Source organism: Bos javanicus, chromosome 22 (genome assembly GCF_032452875.1).
Source record: "Bos javanicus breed banteng chromosome 22, ARS-OSU_banteng_1.0, whole genome shotgun sequence".
Taxonomy (NCBI): domain Eukaryota; kingdom Metazoa; phylum Chordata; class Mammalia; order Artiodactyla; family Bovidae; genus Bos; species Bos javanicus.
Window position 1 is genome coordinate 16262296 of NC_083889.1, and position 17226 is coordinate 16279521.

Consider the following 17226-nt stretch of genomic DNA (forward strand, 5'->3'; position numbering starts at 1 on the left):
TTTCAAAACATCTAGATACCGAAGGGGCCAAAGTCAAAAATGCAAATCGGAGACAATAAATTGTTTTCATTGGTATTTGTGTTAAGGAAGTCAAAGGATACTCAGTAAGACCTTTAAATCTGGAGCTGTCAAGTGAGAGTCGTCTTAAGGCGACAGACCCGCGCACTCTGCGGACTGATCCGCCAAGCCAGCCTCCTCCCCTCCCAGGTTGAAGGGACCCGGGCCGGGGCGGAGAGCAGAGCCAGCGCATGCGCGCGCTCGGTCGCCCTTCCCTCCTTGCCCTCTCCGGCGACCCTCGGGCCAAGCCTGGCTACCTACCGCCCAGTCACCTTCCGACTCCCTACCACCTAGTCCTTCATATCCGTTAGCACTCATTCGCGCCTCCTAAAGCTTTCCGGTGAGTGCGCACAGCCTCCTCCAGGCCAGGAGGTAAGAAAACAGAGGGACTGGGGGCTTCTACTCTGCGGGAAGGCAAGCGATCACCGGGTCGCCGACGTCACCGTGGGGCTGAGAACCGCTAGGGTTTTAACCCGCGTCCCGGGCTGCGCGCAGGCGCCCCAGAGAGGAAGGCCTGGCGCGCTTCAGCCAATGAGAGCGCGACCTGCGGCCTGTCCCCGAGCCCCGGCTCCTCTCGAGCGAGCTTCGGCGCAGGGTGCTGACGGACTGGCAGAGCAGTACGCGCCTAGATGAGATTTCAGGGGTGGGGGCTCACAGAGCCCTGGGGGTAGGAGCCTGTCAGAGCCAGTCGCCAGGTGGGGCGAGAGCAGGCGGGAGCGGCGGGAGCTCGTTGGGCGGGCTGGCGCCCCGGTGCGCATGCGCCCCCGCGTGGCCCAGCGCGTCCCGCACAGTCCTGAAGGAGCGACCGTCCTTCCACCTGATACCTAGTGGAAGTGGAGCAGGTCAGAGCAAGCCCTCGCGGAGACTTGCTAGAACTGTAAGCTGCAGGACCGAAGGGACTCCGTTTGTACTTTCAGGCTGCTCGGGGCAGAAGCGGGGTAGGGGGATGCGGCGGAGGGGGAGTGCGGCTGAGCGGGAGTGCGGCTGAGCAGCAGTCAGAGTCACCTTAGCTCGACGTGCTAACTTTTGAACTCAGGCAATACCAGCGGCCAGCGTACGCTTCGCATCTGTGTTAACTTGTTTGAAATGAGAAACTTGAGACTATTTATATTTTGTTTCCGCTATCGTATTTCCCCGAAGTCTTTGACTTATCATAGGAAAATGTTATGATTCAAATCTCAGAGCATAAGATATACGAAAGGAAAGCTTTAAAAACCTAGATATTTTACTACAATTTATTAATTTATCTAAAAGGCTTCCTGCTTTTGCTTTTTCTTTGCTTTTCCCCTTCCCTAAGAAGTATTAAACTGAAGAGCGATGAAAAATTGCCTGCTTTTATCTCTCCTTGATAGAACATACTACTTTTTAAAACCGTAGAAGATAGTTACTAAGGAAAGCCACAGTTTAAATGAGAGTAAACCTAAGGATATTAACCTCGTTAAAGGAAATGACTTTCAAATAAAAATTATGCTACCTGACTAAAGATCAGTACTAAAACCTCTTTGTGGCAAACATGGTTTCTGTCAAAAGTAATTTAAACAAAATTTTTAAACTACCCATAATTTGACTTTTCCACCTATTTAGATAATCTATTTCTACCCAATTTGATTTGAAACTGCCCAGATTTAATGCCTCACTTTAAAGAACACAGAATTTGGGTTAAAATCAGAAATTTTCGTGTTATGAAATAGACATAGAAGCTAGGGTTGTCACTATTACGTGTATTACAGCAGCCATTTACTATGGTTTGTAATTGGATTGCATCTTTCCTGGTCTTCCTCCCACGATGCAGAGGATACAGGCTCAGTGGAAAAGCTTTCCAGAAACCCGCCTTTCTAAGTGTAGCCCCTGGGAGTTCCCCTTGGCACTTTGTGCATTGCTATGTCATTTCATTTACTGCAGTGTTTTATAATCATTTGCTTGTGTCTGTTTTTCCAATTCCTCCCTCTCTCCTAAACTGTACACTTTTGGAGTGGTGGAGTTATCTTGGTATTTTTCTATTCCCAGTGTTTAGATAGAGCCTGGTACATAAGTGTTTGGATAAATACCTGTTGATGAGCTAGGTAATTAAGGCCCTGAGTTTCTCCCAAGTGTGGTAAGAGAGAGGGATGTTTTAGTCATTTTGGAAAATTCCTGAGGCCTTTTCCAAATGGAGGACTAGTGGGCCAGGTGGAATGCGTGCAAGATCAGCCCAGGTATGAATTTGAAGACCATAATCCTGCCGCTGACCTGGGTGCCTCCGCCTTCTGGACTTATTTCTCACTTGCAAACGGGAGCCCCCAGCTCTGCCCTTCAGTCAGCTGATAGTGATTTGATTTTCTGTGTAGCTGGTCCTGTAGATCTGAATCTTCTAGTCTTCTTAGCAATTATATTTCTCATAATAAATTTAAAAGTTGATCATGGGAGTTGTCAGCCTCTTATGTTTCATTTTCCCAGGGCCTGTTTATTTCTGGCTGAAGTGATAAAATTGGGTGTTTGGTCTTGAAAAGATGAGAACTGATCCAAGATCTATGCCACGCAAAAAGGCAGGCAGCCAGCCCTGTGTACCAACCTGCTGGCCTATAACCTTATTTCCACTTAGTTGTTTTTTTTTATCTCAAGAAGTAGGTTAACCATACAGGAAACAAAGAACAAGGTCAAGCAAAACTTAGAATCTTCATTTGATTTTGAGCATACAATTGACCATATAAAAATCTTTCCCTCAAATTGTACTGAACAGGTATATTTAAAGAATTAAAGCTTAAAAGTTTCCTAACAGACCCCTCAATCCTGTAAAATGATAGAATGCCTAAAGGCAGTGATTCTCGACCCTGAATTTGGAGAACCACTACCCTAAAGGATATTCCCTGTTTTCTTTTTCTTCTCTTTCTTCCCTTGTGTATGTTAGCCACTCAGTTGTGTCCGATTCTTTGAGACCCCATGAACTCCTCTGTGTGTGGGATTTTCCAAGCAAGAATACTGGAATGGGTTGCCGTTCTCTTCTCCAGGGGATCTTTCTGACCCAGGGATAGAACCAGGTCTCCTGCATGGTGGGCAGATGCTTTACCATCTGAGCCACCAGGAAAGCCTCTTCTTCCCTTCTTATTCCTCCTGTTTTTTCAAAAAATGGGTCCTGATCTAATCACGCCTTCCCTATCACTTAGTTGTCAGAGCCTGCTCTTAAAGGAGGGCTAATGGGAAATAATTTTTTCCAGTAATTTAAATAGGAAATGAACATCTTAGAATTGTAGTTTGGTTGAGTGTCTATCAGAATTATTAAGTAAAAATCTTTCTTATGTACATGGGCATTTTATAAATGCCCTATAAAAATATGAATGGCAACCTTTGGGGAAGGGAAGGATTGTTGGCAAAAGGAAAAGAAGTCACGTTCCCTCTCATAATGCCTCTGCACCTCCTAGTTGCAAAACACTGTCTTTAAAAAGCCATGTTCATTCATTGAAAAGGCAGTTGCCACAGCACAATACACTTGACTTTACCCCCATCGGTTCCTTTGCATTTTGAAAAGAGAGATGCTACTAACATGCAAACTTATATTTTTATACTAAGCAAGTGCTTTCCAGCATTTTAAATGTGTCTTTCAACATTTTTTCTTAAATACACAGCACAGATAACTTCAGCCTAGTGAGCATCAGATAAAGCTCAACAATGCTACATATATTTGTTGTTGTTTCATTTGTATTAAACTTATTATTGGTAGTATTAGAATTGAAATTTGTTAAAATTATTTTTTATTTATTAGTATTAGAATTGTAATTTTTCCTTTTTATAAAAGAGACAAATTTCAGTAAAATATTTAGTCATTGAATAGACTTTTTAAAATTGAACTATAGTTGATTTACAGTGTTGTGTTTCAGATGTATAGAAAAGTGATTCTTTTTCAGATTCTTTTCGTTTATAAGTTGTTAAAAAATACTAAGTATGGTTCCCTGTGCCATACAGTGGGTCCTTGTTGTTTATCTGTTTTATATATGGTAGTGTGTATATCGGAGAAGACAATGGCACCCCACTCCAGTACTCTTGCCTGGAAAATCCCATGGACGGAGGAGCCTGGTGGGCTGCAGTCCATGGGGTCGCTAAGAGTCGGACACGACTGAGTGACTTCACTTTCACTTTTCACTTTCATGCATTGGAGAAGGAAATGGCAACCCACTCCAGTGTTCTTGCCTGGAGAATCCCAGGGACAGGGGAGCCTGGTGAGCTGCCATCCATGGGGTCGCACGGAGTCAGACACGACTGAAGCGACTTAGCAGCAGCAGCAGTGTGTATATGTTAATCCCAAACTCCTAATTTATCTCTACCCCCCACTTCTCCCTTGTTAACTGTAAGTTTGTTTTCTATGTCCGTGGGTCTGTTTCAGTTTTGTAAATAAGTTCATTTGTCTTTTTTTAAGATTCTACATATAAATGATATTATATGGTATTTGTCTTTCTCTGTGACTTGACATTTTCTGCAATGAAGATAAAGTTTCTGACTTAACTACTCCTGCCTAGCAGACTATAGTATTGTGTTAGCTCACAATATTCTCTCAATTAATAAAAAATTTTTCTATTTCAGTTTGACATGACAGTACATGTTATGCAGGTGTTTCTGCTATGACATAAACGCATTCCTGGAAACCTAGACATTCTTTAAGATAATATACTAATCAAGGTTCATCGGAAAAAATATACACCTCTCAAAAAACAAGACATGTGGGAATCTCTAGCTGTTTCATTTGTGCTATTGCAGCTCCCCAGGTTGCTTGATGAAGTGGAAAATGCAAAGGTACTTGAAGTGACTAACCATCTGCTTCTTAAACGAAAGGAGGGAACTACTGGAGGATTTTCAGGGTTTTTTTTTTCAGGGGTTTGTTTATAGCTAAAACTTTCTTTGTAATAGCAGAAAGCCCACCACTGATGATCTTAAATCATTAACATGGTGGGGAAAATGCATGTGATATAACATCTCACCCCTGCTGACCAGATGCACAGAAGCAATGTTAATTCACATTAAAGAAACTTTTTTTTTGGTAGCAGAACAGACTGCTCTTAGATCATCTGTTTCGTTTATTAGATGAGGAGCAGACTCAGGGAGGTGAAACAACTTGTCCGTTCTCACACAGCTAGTCAGTGATGAAGTCAGGAATTGAATATGGATTGCAGACACTCCGGGCTTCCTGGGTGGTGCTAGTGGTTAAGAATCCACCTGCCAATGCAAGAAATGCAAGAGACACAGGTTGCAGTACACCCCACTCCAGTATTCTTGCCTGGAAAATTCCATGGACGGAAGCTGGCAGGCTGCAGTCCATGGGACAGCAGAGAGGGACACAATTGAGCATGCGTGCTCGGAGACTCCAGCCTCCCTAACCATCGTGCAGACTGCCTTCCCCAACAGCGTCATGTTCACTTAAATTTGCCTTGAGTTGGCCTAAATCAGCAGCGTCCAATAAAAATACAGTATGAGCCCCAGATGTAATTTAAATTTTTCTAGTGGTAAATCACAAAACACAGTTAAAACCAGATTGTGTTTTGCTTTTAAAATAGAAACAAGTGAAATCAATAAATTATCATTTCAACAGCTCATCAGAATCTAAAATTCTTAATGTGATACTTGGCATTTTCTCTCTGTGCCCCCTGCCTTCCCCCAGAAGTCATATTCATAACCACTGGACCCTGGGAAGTCCCTGTTTTGTTTGTTTTGTTGTCTTGCATTGGAAAGTGGGCTGCGGAGCATAACTTGGATCACCTATTTTGCACATCAGATGGAGGCATTGTGATTTCTTGAACTTATAAGATACTGCTGCCGCAGACTGTTGAAACAGGCACGTTGTTGTTGCAGCGGGAGGCCTATGTGCTTTCCATTGTTCAGTACTTAGGACTTTTCAAGAAAAAGCATGGTGGTTAGAGTGTGGCTGCTTAGTGTTTTCATCTGTTTCCCATTCGTGTTCTTGGGTGACCATATGCCTCTAGAGTATTATTCCTCATTTCTTATCCTCAGTTTTAGCTCATTTTATCATTTTTGCAGTTAAGTGGCATAAATGTTCTTAATATGAAAAATGAAATATCGTCGCGTGTGAATGTGAAGGACTCTTTTCTTCTTGAACTCCACTGGGACCCCAGTCCAGGGCTATCACTGGACAGGTTTCCCAGGGCCAGGGGCCTGTCTTAAATACTCAGTGAACAACACACCTGTCATTTTTGTTGTTTAATTTTGTATGCCAGCAGCATTGTTTTTGTTTTTAATTTTAAGAAAATACTTTACATGTTTATGGTAAATAAACTAGGAAATATAAAAAGTAAAGGGCTTCCTAGTCTACACCTAGAGAGAGCCAGTTTGGGGTTGGATATGTATAGTCTTCTGGTCTCTTCTTTGCAAACTTTAAGCCTTGTACCTGTTCTCTCTTAACTAAGTCGCGATTGTTCAGTTCCTTGTTTATTTTCGGTTGCACTGGGCCGTCACTGCTGCGCACGGGCTCTTTCTAGTTGCGGCTCGGGGGCTGCTCTTCTCTGCTGTGCTCAGGCTTCTCGTTGCAGTGGCCTCTTGTGGAGCATGCGCTCTAGCTGCACAGGCTCAGTAGTTGCAGCACGGACTCAGTAGTTGTGGCACCGGGCTTAGTTGTTCCAGGGCTTGTGGCATCTTCCCAGACCAGGGATTGAACCTATGCCCCCTGCATCGGCAGGCAGATTCTTATCCACTGTACCACCAGCAAAGTCCTGTTCAGTTAATTTTGTGACGATGTTTGGTAAGAATTCAGTCCATCATGGACAGCACTGAAACTTGAATAAAAACGATTCTTCTTCCCTCATTATGTCTCCATTTAATCTCAGAAATCTTCCAAATGGTAGGAATATTTCTAGTATCTGAATTTATTACAAACAAAATAGCAAGGTGAATGGTTAAGTAAAACCTTTTTAAACATTTAAATGAATGCCTGCCTATAAACACATTCTGTATCCAAGAGGGTCTTGCCACACCAGTCAACCAGAAAATAAAAGGAAGCATCGACTGTTGTTTGCAAATGCACTTTTTAAGTGGGTAATTCTTGACTTTTCTTTAAACTACATCTTCTGTTAGTGGCAGTTATGCTTCATTACATTCCCTTGGTTCAGATACATTAACTGCATTATGAAAACATTTTTTATTTTAAATTAATTTATTATTTTTTAATTGAAGGACTATTGCTTTACAGAATTGTGTTGGTTTCTACCAAACATCAACTGAAAAATTTTAAACCATTTTAGTGCTTAAGATTTTGACAGAATAGGACTTGAGCCATGTGGTGCTTTGTTTTGAGGGAATATGCTGCTCCACATGGCTATTAAGAATGGAATAGTGTAGAAAGCTCCAAGCTTCATAAGCCAGGGGAAGAAAGGAGAAAGGATTTTTTTTACCTGGTAATTATCATGTGAATAATAAGTCATTTCAAGACTTTAATAAGAGATTGCTCAGAGTTTTTAAAGTCACTCCATCAGTTGACACGGGAACGATAGTATAGTTGAAACTTTTGCTGAAGCTCTGAATTATTGGAAAAGTTCATGTGATTAAAATCATGTTTCCCCTTTATCTGCTTAAACTTAAAAAAAAAAAAAAAGCTTTGTTTTTTAGAGCAATATTAGGTTCACAACAAAAGTGAGCAAAGTACAGATTCCCACTTCCTCCCTACACACACATAGCCTCCCACACCTGAGTTGTACATGTATTACAATCAATGAACCTATATTGACACATGATTATCACCCAGAGTCCACAGTTTACATTAGGGTTCACTGTTAGTGTTGTACATTTCATAGGTTTGGGCAAATGTATAATGATATACATCTACCATGTAGCAGTATTATACAGAGTACTTCCACTGCCCAAAAAATCCTGTGTGCTTCACCTATTCATCCCTCCCTCCCTTCCAACCGCTGATCTTTTTACTATCACCATAGTTTTGCCTTTTCCAAAATGGTATATAGTTGGAATCATACAGTATATAATCTTCCCAGGTTGCTTCTTTCACATAGGTATATGCATTTAAATTTCTTCCATGTCTCCTCATAGCTTGAGAGCTCCTTTGTTTCAGTACTGAGTAATATTCAATTAGCTGGATGGACTACAGTTTATCGGCTCACCTACTGAAGGATATCTTGGTTGCTTCCCGGATCTGGCAATTATGAATAAAACCAAAATAAGCATCCGTGTGCAGGTTTGTCTGTAGACATGTTTTCAGTTCATTTGAATAAATACCAAGGAGTGTGGTTACTGGATCATATGGTAAGAGTCTGTTTAGTTTTGTAAGAAGTTTCCAAACTGCCTCCCAAAATGGCTGTGTCATTTTGCATTCCCGCCAGCCATGAATGAGAGTTTCTGTTCCTCCACAGCCTCACCAGCGTTTGTCGTCAGTGTTTTGGATTTGGCCATTCCAATAGGTGTGTTGTAGTATATCGTTGTCTTAATTTGCATTTCCCTGAAGACCTGTGATGTGAAACATATTTTTATATGCTTTTTTGCCATCTGTATATCTTCTTCCATGAGGTATCTGTTCAAATCTTTGGCCCATGTTTTAATCATGTTGTCCATTTTCCAGTTGCTGAGTTTTAAAGATACTTTTGGTGTATGTTGGATAGCAATCCTTTGTCAGATATGTAAATATTTTCTTTGCAAATATTTTCTCCCAGTCTGCGGTTTGTTCTTTCTTTCTCTCTACATTGTCTTTCACAGAGCGAAATTTTTAATTTTAATGAAATTCAGTGCATCAGTTGTTTCCTTCACAGACTGAACCTTTGGTGTTCTATCTGAAAAGTCACTGACATACCTAAGGTCATCTAGGTGTTCTCCTAGGTACTTGCCTAAGAATTTTGTAGTTTTATGTTTTATATTTAGGTCTTTGAGATCCAGCTTGAGTTAATTTTTGTGAAGTGTGTAAGTTGTATGACTGGATTAATATTTTTGCATGTGGATGTCCAGTTGTCCCAGTACCGTTTATTGAAAAGATTATCATTGCTCCATAGTAGTGCCTTTGTCGAAGATCAGTTGACTGTATTGTGAGATCTGTTCCTGGGCTCTCCTACTGCCCACTGATCTCTTTGTGTGTTCTTTCACCAGTTACTTCCTGTAACTTTACAGTAAGTCTTGAAGTCCGCTAGTGTCAGTCTTCCAACTTCATTCTTCGTCAGTGTTGAGTTGGCTATTCTATTTATTCTACATATAAACTAGTATATGTTATTTCCAAATAATAATTTGCTGAGATTTTGATTGGGATTACATTGAATCTGTAAATCAAGGTGGAAAGAACTGACATCTTGACAAAATTGAGTCTTGCCGTTCATGAACATGGAATATCTCTCTTGCCGTTCATGAACATGGAATATCTCTCCATTTCATTCTTTGATTTTTTTAATCTGAGTTTTACAGTTTCCTCATACATCTTCTACATATTTCATTAGATTTATAATTTAAGTATTTCATTTTGGGGGGTTGCTAATGTAAATGGTAATGTGCTTTTAATTTCCAATTCCGTTTTTTCATTACTGGTATCTGCTTAACTTTTTAAGTGATTAATGGATGCCTGGAACTTGACCTACATATATATTCAGAAATGTTTTGCCACCTGAGACCTGTGAGGAGGTAAGCTTTGTGGTTCAATTTGTTATTAGTATTTGGGAGGTGGAGGGAGTATGTGGAAGCTATTAGGTGTTTAATTTCAATTGATTATACTTTTATCAAATTCTAACTATTTTGTCTGTATTATGGTGGAGGGCAGGAGTAAGAAAAAGAAAATTCATGTAAACATCCATGTCTTTCTCCCAAGTATCTATTCAGAGTAAAAGGTGAAAAGAATAGATACCATCTTTCAAAACAGTTCAGTATGAAAAGTTTAAGAGGAAAAGAAGATCGTCTGTCCTTGGCACAGATCTTACTATGTTGCCCTCAAGTCTGTTGCTGTCATAAAGAAAACCACTTTATATTGAAATTGTATAATAAGATCATTTGATTGTTATATTTGCTATTTATGTATGTATAGTCTAAATGCTACCTATTTCAGGAAAGAATTTAAGGAGCTCAATAAAATTTAATTGGCATAGTAATAGGCACATATACAGTTAACCAAAATGAAAACCAGATGCCCTCTAGAGAAAAAAGATCATTTGTTTAAAAAGTAGAACTGATTAGACAATTATTCAAATAGATTTCTGGCTTCTTGGTAGCCAAGTCAAAAAAGGTAAATTTATTTGGCTCAAAGTATATAACCAAAATAAAATTTGATCTGTTCCATAAAAATAATGTCGGGGACTTCTCTGGTGGTCCAGTGGTTAAGACTCCACACTTTGAATGCAGGAGACATGGGTTCAATCCCTGGTCAGGGAACTAAGATCCCACATGCCTCAGGGCACACTCTCCCCCCAAAAAATGACATGTCAAGTTTTAGATTACTAAAACACATTTGGCACTAATTAGTACTTTTAAATAATTATGCGTTGATACGTGACTATCTCAGCCAGTAGTCACGGTTAAAAGCAGTGTCTTTAGGGGCAACAGACTGTTTCCACCAATTCAGTTTATGATGAGGATTATCCAATAAAGGGAGACTTTCTCTCACTGAATTTATGACATAAATGGTTTAAAAGAAGAAGAAAAGAGAAACAAAAGAAGCTGTGAGATACTGGACAGCATCCCCAAAAGTTGTTGGGCAGATGTTGAGACATTCTGTATGTTGTGGTATCTGATGGTAGTGTTCAGCTGTAGAAAACCAGGCTAAAGTGCTGTGTCCTCTTGCTCTGATACAAAGAGAGGCTGTAGGAGCTTGGAAGGATGGGATTTACAACACTTCCTGGGCTGTTTCCTTCAGTGATACCCACTCCTTCACCCCCATGCCACTGATGGCAGTGAGCGCTAGTTGTCATGGATAGAGACACAGTTTTCTGGCTTTTTTGATCTCAGTCCTTAGAAAACTGTATTTTAACTCTAACCCATAAAAATAAAAGTTTCATAACAGTTAACCTTGCCACGTATAATATCCCAGAATATTTTCTGTTCTGAGATATATTTTGTGGGTTGTTTTTTTGTATGTTTTTCATGTAGGTCATGGATTACTAAATTGATTTCACAACTAAGTTGACTGTACAGTCTGTGTGTGTGTAATTGAAGCTTCATTCGCCCCCAGCCACCTCCTTATTTCTTGCTTGTGGCTCGTTTCCCACTACAGCAGTGGAGTTGCAGAGTTGCATCACAAACCAGATGGCCCTGAAAGCCTAAAATATTTCCTCTCTGGGACTTTACAAAAGAAGTTTCATGTACCAGTTTTGCTCAATCTAAAGCAACACACACACAAAATAAAGCAACACAATATTGCTTTCAGTTCAGTTCAGTTCAGTTGCTCAGTTGTGTCCCACTCTTTGTGACCCCATGAACCCCAGCAAGCCAGGCCTCCCTGTCCATCACCAACTCCTAGAGTTTACCCAAACCCATGTCCATTGAGTCGGTGATGCCATCCAGCCATCTTATCCTCTGTCATCCCCTTCTCCTCCTGCCCTCAATCTTTCCCAGCATCAGGGTCTTTTCAAATGAGTCACCTCTTCACATCAGGTGGCCAAAGTATTGGAGTTTCAGCTTCAACATCAGTCCTTCCAATGAACACCCAGGACTGATCTCCTTTAGGATGGACTGGTTGGATCTCCTTGCAGTCCAAGGGACTCTCAAGAGTCTTCTCCAACACCACAGTTCAAAAGCATCAATTCTTCGGTCCTCAGCTTTCTTTATAGTCCAACTCTCACATATATACATGACTACTGGAAAAACCTTACCCTTGACTAAACAGACCTTTGCTGGTAAAGTAATATCTCTGGTTTTTAATATGCTGTCTAGGTTGGTCATAACTTTCCTTCCAAGGAGTAAGCATCTTTTAATTTCATGGCTGCAGTCACCATCTGCAGTGATTTTGGAGCCCAGAAAAATAAAGTCAGCCACTGTTTCCACTGTTTTGCCATCTATTTCCCATGAAGTGATGGGACCAGATGCCACGATCTTAATTTTCTGAATGTTGAGCTTTAAGCCAACTTTTTCACTCTCCTGTTTCACTTTCATCAAGAGGCTCTTTGGTTCTTCTTCACTTTCTGCCATAAGGGTGGTATCATCTGCATATCTGAGGTTATTGATATTTCTCCCGGCACTCTTGATTCCAGCTTGTGCTTCTTCCAGCCCAGCGTTTCTCTGGTTTTTCTTGCTCTTATTTCCTTGCGTTAAATACCTGCTGCACAGTCATTTACTATACGTTAGCCAGACCCCATAGTGGGAGCCTCTGAGCTCTCCTGCCCCTCTGGGTCTACCTCAGCGTTTGCCCTCAGGCCATCAGTGGCTGAGAGGAAGAGGAATATCAAGTCAGGCTCACTCCAGCAGGACACAGGATGTCCCCAGTGGGTGACTGGCTGGAAGACTTCCCACTGGCAGGACTGAACCCTTCTTGGGACTGGACAGCAGCCCCAGACATCCTCCCCAAGGTTCGTCCCTTCCCTTTCTCCTTCTGTAGGTGTCTGGCCTGAACCATGGTCTGAAAAGTCTCCCTACTTCCTTTCTTTCCCAGTCATTCTCTTGCACATTTACTTCTGTCTTGACTTCTGCTTTTCAGCAGACCCAAACTAGCATAACGAACAACAGTAAATACCTGTGAAATGTTTTTCCTGCCCTCAAGGATGCCATGGTAGTTGAGGAGGATGAATATATATCATTTCTACTTTATGGTATTCTGTTCCACGTATGTGGGGCACACAGTTTGTTTTATTAAAGCTTAGAAGAGGGAAAGACTTTATAATGAGGATACAAGAGGGAAGGTTCTGGGGGACTGGGCACGTTGCCTCCTGGCACATCTCTAGGACTGCAGTAATTAGTGAATGAGTAAGTACAATTTGGACAGACGGAAGTGGGGAGCAGAGAGAATGTCTGAGAGCTTAGAAATCATGAGAAGAAAGGGAAGGACAAGGCAGATCGCCAGTGGGGCTGAAACTGAGGGCTTCTGTCAGGGGTGCTTGAAGATCAAGTTGGAAAGATAGATTGGAAGTTATAAATACCAGTCTAAGGAGTGGATTTTACTCTGCAGGAGTTGAAACACCATCAAAGGTGTTTCAGTAAGGAATCCAAGGATAGTGGGATTTTAGGAAAATTAACCTGTATACAGCATGGTTAGGGAAAAGAAACAGGAGAATACTGATTCGGAGGCAGTGCAGTCCAGTTTTGTGGTGATCGGAAAGAAGGAATGGTTTCAAAGGACACTGTAAAGTGAAAAGTAAGACTTCAGGACTAAAAATGAGGTGAGGCTGGTGAGCTGATTCAGGCAACAGTAGATCTGAGAGGTTCTGCACTGGCAACAGGAAGAAAAGAGGACCTCAGTAACAGAAATAAAGAATGTAATCCTGGATGGCACTGTCCAACTGCGTCCTTGCCTTTTGTATCCAAGCTGAGTTTAGAAGAAAAGTAGTGACCTCGGCTCCGTTTTTTAAGACACTTAAAATGTGAGAGGCTGGCAGGATAGCTAAAGTGTCCATCACACATTTGGAAATGGGGGCTTAAACTCAGATAGAGAGGAAATGGAGCTGTCACTAACATTTACTTATCCTGCCTCCTATTGAGGAGTTTCAGCTTTTCCTTTACTGTCCAAACTCCTGTTATATAATCCTTAATACACAGCCTGTATGTTAATTTATAGAAGGTTCAAGTACAGGTTGGAAAAAAGAAAGGTAATCTGAAAATATGATGGTGGTGCTCAGATTCTTTTTTTAATCTCCAGAAATGATTCTATAATAGCATTTTATTTTTTGAAAATATATATTTATTTGGCTGTGCCAGGTCCTCCTTGCTGCACATGGAATCTTAGTTGTGCATGTGGGATCTACTTCCCTGATCAGGGAACAAACCTGGACCCCTTGCATTGGGGTCTATACTAAGTCCTAGCCACCGGACCACCAGGGAAGTCCCTCAATCACTGTAAAGGTAGAAAACTTCCCCAAAGACTCAGTGCACCTAATGTCACAGACCAAAATGAGCACAGTATCTAGAGATTTCTTCACAGCCCACTGGGACTTCCGTAGTGACTCAGATGGTAAAGAATCCGTCTGCAGTGCGGGAGATCTGAGTTCAATCCCTGGGTTGGGAAGATCCCCTGGAGAAGAGAATGGCAACCCACTCCAGTAGTCTTGCCTGGAAAATCCCATGGACAGAGGAGCCTGGCAGGCTACAGTCCCTGGGGTTGCAAAGAGTCAGACACAACTGAGCGACTTTCATTTCACTTCACTTCACAGCCCATTATAAAGTGAAAAAGTTAAATTATTACACTGAAAAATAGAAGTCATGAAAGTGCTTCCCAGAAATTGCAAATAATCTCATTTGGATTTAAAACTACTTTTTTAAAAAAAAACACTCCCAGGTGAGTTATGCCAAAATTTGAGAATGAGATGTCAAGGTATCTAACTGGAAAATTTTAGCATGCTGGTAATGATGAAATGAACTAAAAGACATTTTATATCTCTTATGAAGCATTACAATTATCAAACTATTTTCACTTTAAAATAAAGATTATTCTTTTGGATATCAGGGGTTTTTTTTAATCTGAAAAACAAAAATGATACAGAAAATTGTTGTCATTTGCAGTGAAGCCAGTTTACATTTCAAGGTAGGCTTTTGAGAGGAAGTTTTATTATTATTAAATATTATCTTATGATATTACATCAGAGGAATTTATAACCAATGTTTATAGAAATCATGTAGCACTCACTGAAATCTACTCTTCTGTAGATTTCAGAAAACCACAAAGTTTTACACTCTGGTTTCTATATTGTTTCTATGATATTTTCCATACATAGTAATCTTAATGTTACTGTTGCTTTATTCATGGGGGATTTGTGTCTGTGTCAGTAATCCAGTGAGTAATAAATCCATATCTTTTAAAAAGGTTATGTCCAGGAAAGATACTTCCATACTGCTTTCTGTTATCAAGAGCTTTATCAGGAGCTGAAGCAGTCAATGCCTTGAGGCCATTTTATTTTGCTGTACATCCAGATTTCTTTGGACAGCACCCCAGGGAAAGGGTAAATATTTTTCTTTATGTTTAACGTTCAGTCTACGTTTATTTATTTACCTTTGCTACAGTGTAATACAGAGTGTTCTGTACATTGGGTTTGTTTTGTCATAGTGGTATAATCAGTGCTTTGAACTGTAGGACCTGGAAACTGAAACTAACGCTATTGTTTTTTATGAAAGCTGTCGTGTTTCTGGCAGACAATAAAGATACGGCTTAGGAACTTCCCTGGTGGTGCAGGGGTTAAGACTTCACCTTCTAATGCAGAGGGTGTGGGTTTGATCCCTGGTCAGGGATCTTAGATCCCACATGCCTCACAACCAAGAAACCAAAACATAAAAGTAGAAACAATATTGTAACAGATTGAATAAAGACTTTAAAAATGGTCCACATTAAAAAATCTTAAAAAAAAAAGATACTGTGTAAACTCTGTATGTGAGTAATCATGTATTCTGCACCAGTTTTGAAAGTAAAATTGAGGGTCAGAAAGTCCACTTCTGGCCTCTGTTACTATAATCAGTCCCTTTTTTAAAGGTTGATATAAGGAAGGTTTTTCAGTGGCTGAATAGTTGCCTGCTGTTGGTCCACTTCCCTATGCCATCAGCTCATGTGTGCTCAAGGAATGCAAACTGATGTGCAAAATAACTCATGATAAACTTAAGTAGGAACACTAGTATTTTTTAACATTAGATAAAATATTACAGAACCAAATGCTTTGAAATTATCTCATTGGTTCCTTTTGTCTTCCTTACACTGATAACTGGTTTAACATGAAAAGGAATTTAAAACTCTTGAAAATTAGAACCGTACTGTATTGCCTTTTTCTACTTACCATGGAAGATAAATCAGTTTTACTTCTTTGCTTTCAGAAAATACTCTGATTATGATGGTTGTTATATTGGTTGTTAGAAATTAGATCCTTTTTAACTAATTAGTAAATTGAATCAACAGCAAAATAACTACTACCTTGGAGATGTAATAAAGTAATACAAATTATTGGGAATGTCATACATGAATACGGTTGAATATTTCACAATTTACAGTTTTTAAATCCAACGTGTGTGGAAAAATTAAGCTTAGTACTAGGTGATGATTTCCGTCCTCTGCCAATATACCTTTTTTTTTTTTAACTAAAACTTTTATGTGCCATAAAACGTGAACTCGGCAGGCTTGGTTACAAAGAAATGCCTGGCTTCAGTCTTGGCTCTTCACTGCCTCCTGGGAGATGAGCTCTGAGCCCCAGGATATCCTTGCCTGATAAGAATGTTTCTGTGTGCCCAAAGCCTTGGGCCACACCAGACAGTTTATCCTAACAATGTGAGTTATGGTAAAAGGCATAATTTCTCATGCCTCAGACCCTCTGGGGAGGCTGGAGACAAATAACTAAGGTCAGTCACATGGACACATAGTGCCCCAGTGAAAGCCCTGGCCCCCAAGGCTTGAATGTGCTTTTGTGGTTGGCAGCGCTTCTGATGTTGTCACATGTCCTTGCTGGGAGCTTAAGCACTGTCTGTGCAACGTCCTTGGGAGAGAACGACTGGAACCTTGCCCTTGGTCCCTCCTGGACTCCACCCTACACACATTTTCCCTTTGCTGATTTTAATCTGTATCCTTTTGCTGTAATAAAGTGTAACCATGAGTATAACAGCTTTTCTGAGTTCTGTAAATCCTTCTAGTTAGTAAATCATCACACCCCCCAACACAATATAGCTGAGAGTCAGTTTATGTCTATAGAATCTTGTGTGTGTGTGTGTGGTTTTTTATGTGTTCTTTTTTTAAGCTTGTTTTAAAATTGAAGTATAGTTGATTTACAGTGTGTTGATTTCTGCTGTATAGCACAATGATTCGGTTATACATATATATGTATTTTATATTCTTTTTCATTATGGTTTATCACAAGATATTGAATATAGTCCCTTGTACTATATTAAGTTTTTATTATGTAATTGGATTTATCAATCATTTATTACTTGAGATATTTAGTCATAGTTAGGCTTTTTCTAGGAGAAGGCAATGGCACCCCACTCCAGTACCCTTGCCTGGAAAATCCCATGGACGGAGGAGCCTGGTAGGCTGCAGTCCATGGGGTCGCTAAGAGTGGGGCACGACTGAGCGACTTCACTTTCACTTTCCACTTTCAT

At 40.5% G+C, this 17226-nt stretch overlaps 1 protein-coding gene across 5 annotated transcripts in view; it reads left to right on the forward strand.

Annotated features, from left to right (window-relative positions):
- The first annotated feature begins 227 nt into the window (after positions 1–227).
- TCAIM (T cell activation inhibitor, mitochondrial) overlaps positions 228–17226 on the forward strand; it is a 38215-nt gene continuing 21216 nt past the window's right edge. Inside the window, exons 1-4 of one of the 5 annotated variants that reach the window (XM_061396207.1) lie at positions 228–899; positions 4612–4821; positions 9573–9645; positions 14960–15095. In XM_061396207.1, coding sequence (XP_061252191.1) covers positions 9617–9645; positions 14960–15095 — 165 coding nt within the window. In that variant the 5' untranslated portion in view covers positions 228–899; positions 4612–4821; positions 9573–9616. Of the gene's footprint in view, positions 935–4611; positions 4822–9572; positions 9646–14959; positions 15096–17226 lie in introns of all 5 variants that reach the window. The other 4 variants (XM_061396205.1, XM_061396208.1, XM_061396204.1 and 1 more) reach the window with 4 other exon arrangements.